The 9,609-nt window shown below is 42.3% G+C and overlaps 1 protein-coding gene across 1 annotated transcript in view; it reads left to right on the plus strand.

Moving 5' to 3' along the window:
- The window catches only part of LOC126095169 (nose resistant to fluoxetine protein 6-like), a 435,403-nt gene extending 428,164 nt beyond the window's left edge, over nt 1-7,239 (plus strand). The window contains exon 13 of the mRNA XM_049909897.1: nt 6,679-7,239. Within this exon, the coding sequence (XP_049765854.1) occupies nt 6,679-6,824 (146 nt within the window). The 3' untranslated portion in view covers nt 6,825-7,239. The remainder of the gene's footprint in view (nt 1-6,678) is intronic.
- The last annotated feature ends 2,370 nt before the right edge of the window (nt 7,240-9,609 follow it).

Here is a 9,609-nt window from a genome sequence, read left to right on the forward strand (position 1 = left end):
GGCTCGATGTCTTACGATTACATTTCAGCATGCTATGAACATTTTATTGAAAATGTAATCATCCCTGGAGCTAGAATTTGGTACCCCGAATACGTCTCACTTACCAACACGATGATCATCTGCCACACATTAGCGTTATGGTACAGAGCAGGTTTCAAAGGAGAGAGAATACTATCCTGTGCCTTTCGTGACCTTGCCTCAGTCCCATAGAGCACGTATCGGCACACCTTAAGAAGTCTCTGCGGGACAATTGGCCAGACCGTCCTCCGGGAACTGCGAATGGCCTAAGGGATTAAGTTTATTCTTCGTGAGAGAGAATTGCCATAGATGAGGACTTCTTCCATATACTGTTCTTGATGCCAATGGCAAGTGGACAAAATACTGAAGCTATACGTAGCCTACTCTTCATTTTACTTTCTTTCATTTTTCTGTAAAAGGCCTACGTAGTTTTAGGCCAGCAATATTAATTTCAAAATACATATCTACTTATTACTATACTATTTGTACTTTTGTGGAAGTCAAATTAGTATCACCCTACAAGGAAGATTATTTTTATTTATATGGGAGGTCAGATGCATATCACCCTCCAATGATGACTATTTTTATTGTTATGGGACGTCAGATAAATATTATCTTCCAAGGAAGATTATTTTTTTATTTACTATAGTAAGTTATATATTGAAGAGAATATCGAAAAAATAAAAAAATAAAATATAATTTAATAGTAAAACGTAAATAAAGTACGAAGCATTTTGGACGCGGTAAAAAAAAGGCTGCGGTGAAATTCGATCCGACACATGCAACGCCTACCAGTACAGTAAACTGACACGCTACCAAGGAGATACCGGACCTCTTCTTTTCAGTGTAACGGTCGAAGGCCTACCGTAGTTGAAGAACGAATATTAAACTGGAAACAATACATTCTGGAAGGCACATCCATTCTCTTGTGTAAATCAGGCTGAAGGGTTTAGAAAAATATGCCATTCAGCTGTTACGTTTCTCTTAGCTGAAAACTGTAGAGACATCAAGTGGCAATAATACATCCATGTTCAATATTTCTACGATGGCTGTTTGTTTAAAGATTCAAGTATTACAAAATAGAAACTTTTGAAAGAATGTGGAACCTAGAAATGTCTACAACTGCACAATTTGTAGCGAATTAAGTTTTAAAATATTACATGCGCAGGTCTAAATAAAAAATTACAATCTAGTCCAGCTAGACTCGCACGCTCATTCCTTACGTTCGTAAACGGTCATCATATCCCTTCAACCAATGAAACAGATGTGAATCTCTTGTCGCTGTAGTAATTCTATCGACGAGTATTTTTTATATTTCAACAGTTTCTATGTGTTCGACTAATGACTTTCAAGAGAAATGATACGATGAGTTAAATTCTAGTGAATCTCGACATTTACGGTAGAGTTGAGAACGCTGGCACTTCTGAACTTGGGCATGCTCACTGCTCTGTTGTTGCACTCTAAATTATTCCGGCAGGTCAATCTTTTTGCCTCTCATTGCATATCGAAAAAGCAATGATGTAAATAAAACAAACGTTCAGGAGTGGGATTAAAATTCAAGGTGATAGGATACCAATGATAAAATTTTCTGCTGATATTGCAGCCCTACTCCAAATTTTTCTTTTGTTTCCTTTACTGCTTCCTCAATGTACAGATTGAATAACATCTGGAATAGGCTTCAACCCTGTCTCACTTCCTTCCCAACCACTTCTTCCCTTTCATGCCCCTCGACTCTTATAACTGCCTGCTGGCTTCTGAACAAATTGTAAATAGCCTTTCGATCCCTGTATTTTACCCCTGCCACCTTCAAAATTTGAAAGAGATTATTCCAGTCAAAATTGTCAAAAGTTTTCTCTAAGTCTACCAATGGTACAAACGTAGGTTTGCCTTCCCTTAATCTATTTTCTAAGATAAGTTGTAGGGTCAGTATTGCCTCATATGTTCCAACATTTCTACGTAATCCAAACTGATCTTTCCCGAGGTCGGCTTCTACCAGTTTTTCCATTCATCTGTAAAGAATTCGCGTTAGTATTCTGCAACCATGACTTATTAAACTGATAGTTCGGTAATTTTCACACCTTCGACACCTGCTTTCTTTGTGATTGGAATTACTATCTTCTTCTTCTAGTCTAAAGGTATTTCGCTTGTATCATACATCTTGCTCACCAAATGGAAAAGTTTTGTCATGGCTCGCTCTCCCAACGCTATCAGTAGCTCTAATGGAATGTTGTCTACTTCCGTGGCATTGTTTCGACTTAGGTGTTTCACTGCTCTGTCAAATTCTGCGCACAGTATCATATCTCCCATTTCCTCTTTATCTACGTCCTCTCCCATTTCCATAATATTGCCCTTGTATAAAACCTCTATATACTCCTTCCACCTTTCTGCTTTCCTTTCCTAACTTAGAACTGAGTTTCCATCTGAGCTCTTGATATTCATACAAGTGGTTCTCTTTTCTCCAAAGGTCTCTTTAATTTTCCTGTAGGCAGTATCTATCTCACCCCTAGTGGTATACGCCTCTACATCCTTACATTTGTCCTCTAGCCATCCCTGCTTAGCCATTTTGCACTTCCTGTCGATCTCATTTTTGAGACGTTTGTATTCCTTTTCGCCTGCTTCATTTACTGCATTTTTATATTTTCTCCTCTCATCAATTGAATTCAATATATCTTCTGTTACCCAAGGATTTGTACTTGCCCTCGTCTTTTTACCTACTTGATCCTCTGCTGCCTTCACCATTTCATCTCTCAAAGCTATCCATTCTTCTTCTACTGTATTTCTTTCCCCTATTCTTGTCAATCGTTCCCTAATACTCTCCCTGAAAATCTCTACAACCTCTTGATCTTTAATTTTATCCAGCTCCCATCTCCTTAAAATCCCACCTTTTTACAGTTTCTTCAGTTTTAATCTACAGTACACAACCAATAGATTGTGATCAGAGTCCACATCTGCCCCTGGAAATGTCTTACAATTTAAAACCCGGTTCCTAAATCTCTGTATTACCATTGTATTATCTATCTGAAACCTTCCAGTGTCTCCAGGCCTCTTCCACGTATACAGCCTTCTTTCATGATTCTTAAACCAAGTGTGATTAAGTTATGCTCTGTGCATAATTCTTATAGGCGGCTTCCTCTTTCATTTCTTACCCCCATTCCATATTCATCTGCTACTGTTCCCTCTCTTCCTTTTCCTAGTATCGAATTCCAGTCACCCATGACCATTAAATTTTCGTCTCCCTTCATTATCTGAATAATTTCTTTTATCTCATCATACATTTCATCAATCTTTTCGTCATCTGCAGAGGTAGTTGTCATATAAACTTGTACTACTGTGGTAGGCGTGGGCTTCGTGTCTATCTTGGGCACAATAATGCGTTCACTATGCTGTTTGAAGTAGCTTACCCGCACTCCTATTTTTTTACTCATTATTAAACATACTCCTACATTACCCTTATTTTACTTTTGTATTTATAACCCCGTATTAACTTGACCAGAAGTCTTCTTCCTCCTGCCAAGAGACTTCACTAATTTCCGCTATATCTAACTGTAACCTATCCATTTTCCTTTATAAATTTTCTAACCTACCTGGCCGATTAAGGGATCTAACATTCCACGCTCCGCTCTATAGAATGCCAGTTTTCTTTCTCCTGATAACGACGTCCTCCTGAGAAGTCCCCTCCCGGAGATCCGAATGGGGGACTATTTTACCTCCGGAATATTTTATCCAAGAGGACGTCATCATCATTTAACCATACAGTACAGCCTCATGCCCTTGGGAAAAATTACGGCTTTAGTTTCCCCTTCCTTTCAGCCGTTCGTAGTACCAGCACAGCAGGCCGTTTTGGTTAGTGTTACAAGGCCAAATCAATCATCCAGACTGTTGCCCCTGCAACTACTGAAAAGGCTGCTGCCCCTCTTCAGGTGCCACACGATTGTCTTGCATTTCAACAGATACCCATCCGTTGTGGTTGCACCTATGGTAGGGCTATCTGCGTCACTGAGGCACGCAAGCCTCCCCACCAACGGCAAGATCCATAGTACATGGGGGGGGGGCACTGAATATTAATTGACAATAAAACGAAGAATGAATAAATCAATGAGGACTAGCAGAAATGAAATTAGCGATAAACTTAACATCAAAGTTCGTGATTACGAAGTAGACGAAGTGAAGGAGTTCTGCTACCTCGGAAACAAAATGACACATAACGGATGAAGCAAGGAGGACATAAAAAGGAGACTAGCACAGGCAAAGCAGCCATTCCTAGGCAAAAGATGTCTTCTAGCAAACATCGGCCTTAATTTGAGGAAGAAATTTCAGAAAATGTGCGTTTGGAGAACCGCATTGTATGGAAGTGAACCATGGACTGTGGAAAAACCGTAAAAGATAGGAAACGAAGCGTTTGTGACGTGGAGCTATACTAAGCAGTTGAAAAGTTGATGAACTGATGTAAGAAATGAGGTTTTTCGCAGAATCTCCGAGGAGAGCAACATGTGAAAAATATTGACAAGAAGAGGGAACAGGTTAAAAAATGGTTCAAATGGCTCTGAGCACTATGCGACTTAACTTCTGAGGTCATCAGTCGCCTAGAACTTAAAACTAATTAAACCTAACTAACCTAAGAACATCACACACATCCATGCCCGAGGTAGGATTCGAACCTGCGACCGTAGCGGTCGCTCGGTTCCAGACTGTAGCGCCTAGAAGGGACAGGACGATGAGATGTATGGAAAGACATCAAGGAATAACTTCCATGTTATTTAACAAAGTGTAGATAACGACAGAGTCTGGAATAAATCCAACAAACGACTGAGGACATCTGGTACAAGTGCTACTCAGATATGATAAGGTGGATCGCATGAAACCAGTCACGAGACAGATTCCCCCTCCCCCCCCCCCCACAAAAAAAAGGAAAGGAAACTTACCTATATCATTGTCCACGTTCTATACGACGTAATCGATTACCTATCACAGTGACAAGCAATAATTGGCGCTCATTACCGTTTGTTGCATTACATGTGAGCAGCACGTCCCCCTACTTTTGGTTAGATAACGCACCTTACTTCTCACTCGACCAGCTACTTATCTTGTTGCACCGTTTCCTACTCGCTGCCCTTGTCAAACGGTGATACAATTCCCACATACCTTTTTCTGCGAACGTTAACACAGGCCATCTGTGCGTTATACTTCTCTTCCATATTGCATACTGTGGTATAATCGTCTCCACAATTGCACCCGGCAAGAAAAAGGCTATTTTTAATTTTTCACTGAAAATACCTACGAAGTGTTCCAACGTGTACCAAAAATAGAGGGTGATTCAAAAAGGACTTTACAACTTTAGAATGATATAGAAATTTATTGAGGTAACTTACAGAATCGGTATATGCGTCATTTCGTAGCAAACAACCTTAAGTTTGATTCGCACAGTGCATCAGTACCTTATTCTGCCTCCAGAAGCGCCAGCGTAGTGTACTGTTAAAATAGCTATTTTCACTGGTGCTCGCTGTGTGTTTTGGTTTCTGAAACGAAATTTGCAAAAATTGTTCGGCGTAAATTTCTCCCCGAGTACTCTACAGAACCTCCAAGCAGGTACCATCTCATTTCCTCACGGAAGTTCGAGGTTTCCTCGTTAACTGCCTTCCAGTACGGTGGATTGATCGTGACGGGCCAATCGCATGGCCACCTCGCTCCCTAGACTTGACACCACTGTTGTTCTTTCTCTGGAGTTTCATTAAAGACTGTATGTACGTTCCTCCCCCACCTAACAGTTTAGCTGACCTGGTAAACCAAATCTTTTTCTTAACTATCAGAGAAATATCTAAACTCAATCATATTTTAGAAATTTCTTGACTAGTTTTTTTTTCTGAATCACAACAAATAGTTACATAGAGTTTAAAGTATTTCTTAAACTGCATGGAAAGCACCGTCGTTAATCGTTACATAACACAGTTTTATGAATTATCCTTTTTGGTTTGTGGTTTGTTGATCAATAGTTTTACAAATAATAAGGCGGTCTTTGATCCCACTTCGTAAAGCTGGAAATTAAGTTGTATCCACTAATCAGGCATTTCTGGGTAACACTGAAGGACAAATGTTACAACATTTCTTGTCATTGTTACATTACCAGTCGCGCTATTTAAAAAATACTGGACGCCACTGACACGTGTCTCCAAGAGCGCTAAGTATGAGGCTGCCGCAGAAATGTCTCATCTGTGTGCATCTGTCAGCGCACATCTGCTAGAGCTGCCTCTGCACGTTGCATACAGACCGTTTCTGTCACATGTTTAAGCCACGGCGCGGGCCGGAGTGGCCGAGCGGTTCTAGGCGCTACAGTCTGGAACCGCGCGACCTCTACGGTCGCAGGTTCGAATCCTGCCTCGGGCATGGATGTGTGTGATGTCCTTAGGTTGGTTAGGTTTAAGTAGTTCTAAGTTCTAGGGGACTGATGACCTCAGAACTTTAGTCCCATAGTGCTCAGAGCCATTTCTTTTTTAAGTCACGTCCTAGTTGCTACTAAATCTGCACCTCAGCAACAGGCCTAACAGAGTTCTCAAGATTCGCAGACAGTTATAGCACGCTTCATTTCTACCCTAAAACCGTAGTTATGGGACGCTCCTACGACTTCATCAACTCAATTTTTAATGTATTACTTCTCTTTTCCAGGAAGCAAATCGACATCTGCAGGCAATACGACAGCCAGGGACAACCAGGCATTCAGCTCCGATGAACTGCGGGCGCCTGCGACTAGAATTGAAATGGCTTTGCACCCAGCTACGGGCGTCAGCGCCAGGCAAAGGACATCGCCTTGATGACTGATGATTGGTGACTGCTCACATCCACAAGCCGAGTCACGGCAAAGGGTCCTCCTCCATCACAGCGAGATAACGCTGTTTCTGGCAACAATTCGTCCGTGCTAACAAATGTATGCATCCTTTTGTAAACTAGCTGTTTATTTACGACACAAGGGTGCGCACATTACATTTGATATCTTCCCCTATAGTACGATACACAGTGAACACTACAAGTTTGTATAATATTACCTAACACTAAATTCAGTGTCGTAAGTGTCTGTCAGGGTATGGACACCAAGCTGTATCTAAATGTAAGACCAGGTTTAGGAAGGAAAACTGTAATCCTTTTCTCCGTTTAAAAACTCTGTACACCCATTTCATCAGTCTGCATGATATGAAATGAGTGAAATAAATGTGTTTTCAACTAACTTTTTTATGGTGAGTTCAAAACTGTTGTCAATTTTATTCTGTCTCGTTCAGTGTTTTGTTGTGTTCATAATGATAAAGTAGAGGTGGACTACAGAGGGGCATGGCAACTGTCACCAAAGGAAAGCTGGACAGGAGCAGAAAAGATTAGTGAAGGAGTTAAAATAGTAAACAGAGGATTCACCTAACTTATATTTCTCCATGCACATGAAGACTCATTATAAATAAGGAAGCAAGAAATACAGTCCATCTGTCAACGTCAACATGGAAGAGGCTTGAACTAAGCACATGTTATGCAGTCGTAACAAAGAGGCTCCAAGTGCAACTGATGTGAGAGGCTGTTGCCCGCCATGCTGTATCGCACTGGCAGATGGTGCTCATGGCAGGGAGCCTCGAGCCACCGGAGGTGTGGCTCAGCTGGCACACGTAATTGGGTCCGCCAGATCCCATGCACCCGTTACTGGCATCTGACGGAAACCCGCTGTTTCATTGCCAACTGTGACGCCCATGGGAGGTATCGATGTGCGATATCACACTTTCCATAACGCATTAAAGATTTTCAATTTTCGGTTTTATCAGGAAACCGAGCTGAAAACTCGAAGCCACTTTATTTTCGAAGTTTTAAACAAGTGATTTTTCAAATGTTACTTTAAGACAGCTGAAGGCCTTATCATAAAATAGTTCACGTAGAGATCGGCTGAAGGCCACATACCGAACACAGAACAACTCAAGGCTTAAGACCCAGTTAATAATAAGGATTTCCAGTAGGCAAAATCCCCTTTATTAAAAAACATTAGTTTAAGCAAGAATCAACAAAGTTTTAATTTAAGATGGCTGAAGGCCTTGTCTTAAAATTAAAACAAACTAAATTATTAGGCGGCTGAAGTCGTCCCACCGTACTTGAGACAAACATCACAATCTAAAACCAACAGAACAATGGCGCTGAGAAGTGTTCCAAGGGTCTGCCTGAGGAGGAAACTCCAACTAAGGTTAGGTGAGATAGGCAGCCAAGAATAAGATTAAGTAATCAGATGGCAACCCGACCCAGGGACGGCTGAAGGACCGACCAACAACCAAATCAATTCCGCTGCGTCGACCAATGGCAAGACAACGGAAAATATCAGCCGAGGACGAAAATACCAGCAGCACTTCGTCTTCAAAATTTGGTCTAAAAACAGCCAAGACACAATAACCACTCAGAAATATCAACAACAGCAAAAAGACTGTCAAACTACACGCGGTACGGACGGCATCAACACGGCGAGGAACACTATGCTAAAGCCCTCGCCGCGGAGACTTCTTCGCTGCACTGTCCCAACCGACCGCTCAGTCGAAATTACACAAGCTAGACACAGTTACACGAAAACTCTTCCACAAGAACTCGAATAATCCTAAAAGCAATCACTGTGGAATAACCAGGACGAATGACAAGTCGACACACACAGAGAACCCGAAGCGGTCGGCGACCAATATACATCGTCCGATGAGACGACCGACCGAACGACCAACCAAGGTCATCGCAAATCATGTGTGTCAGCAACAGTCGGGCGAGTCTTGGCTGTCCTGACCTCACTGCAGCTCCATCCCGACTCAACTCCATGTCCGTTCGGAACTCGGAGACTCAGCGACCTGAGCACAAAGGCTCGGACCCAACTGTGCAGAGGTAACTCTTGCCCATTGGCGACCCAACATCTCTGCACAAGGTAGGAACCGACCCACGTCCGGCAAGATGACCAACATACACGTTGCCCAATGAGACGTCAGACCGAACGACCAACTAACGGTCGTTCCCGCTCCAGTCTCCTTCCGTCGGACAGTGCATGTGTGTCGCCTGCGGTCGGGGAGTACTGGCTGGTTGACCTCACTGCTGCTGCGTCCCGACTCAACTCCGACAGACCACGAGCCGGAAATACTAGCGGTCGATCCAGAGATAGTACGACACTGCACTTATCGATAAGCGCTGGTGCTGCCACTCACGGGCAAGCAAACCAGCAACTTAGTGACGCCAGTAAATCGAATAAGAAACGAGACGGCGGCACCGCAAGACAAGCTGTCAAGCAATAAACGGTATGAACGCGAGCCGCGCACGGCTCAAGTTGCGTAGCTGAGACAGCAAAAGCATTGGAATATAAAGATTTGGTCAAATCGGACACATTTTGTGCCTGGGACACAAACCATCTTGTATGAAACTCTTGTAGACCGCAAGACTTCCACAACTAAGAGGGTCATTCAGTACTTAAAGAGACAAATTGGTCTGGGGAAAAAATTCTTATTAGGGAAAGTTTGGTACTTTTATGGCTTTAAGTTGGCATCACTGGGATGAGCTCTGATCAGCTGATGTATATACATTGTTTTGTTTATAACCTCAAAAATACAT

This window comes from Schistocerca cancellata, chromosome 8 (genome assembly GCF_023864275.1).
Source record: "Schistocerca cancellata isolate TAMUIC-IGC-003103 chromosome 8, iqSchCanc2.1, whole genome shotgun sequence".
Classification (NCBI taxonomy): Eukaryota; Metazoa; Arthropoda; class Insecta; order Orthoptera; family Acrididae; genus Schistocerca; species Schistocerca cancellata.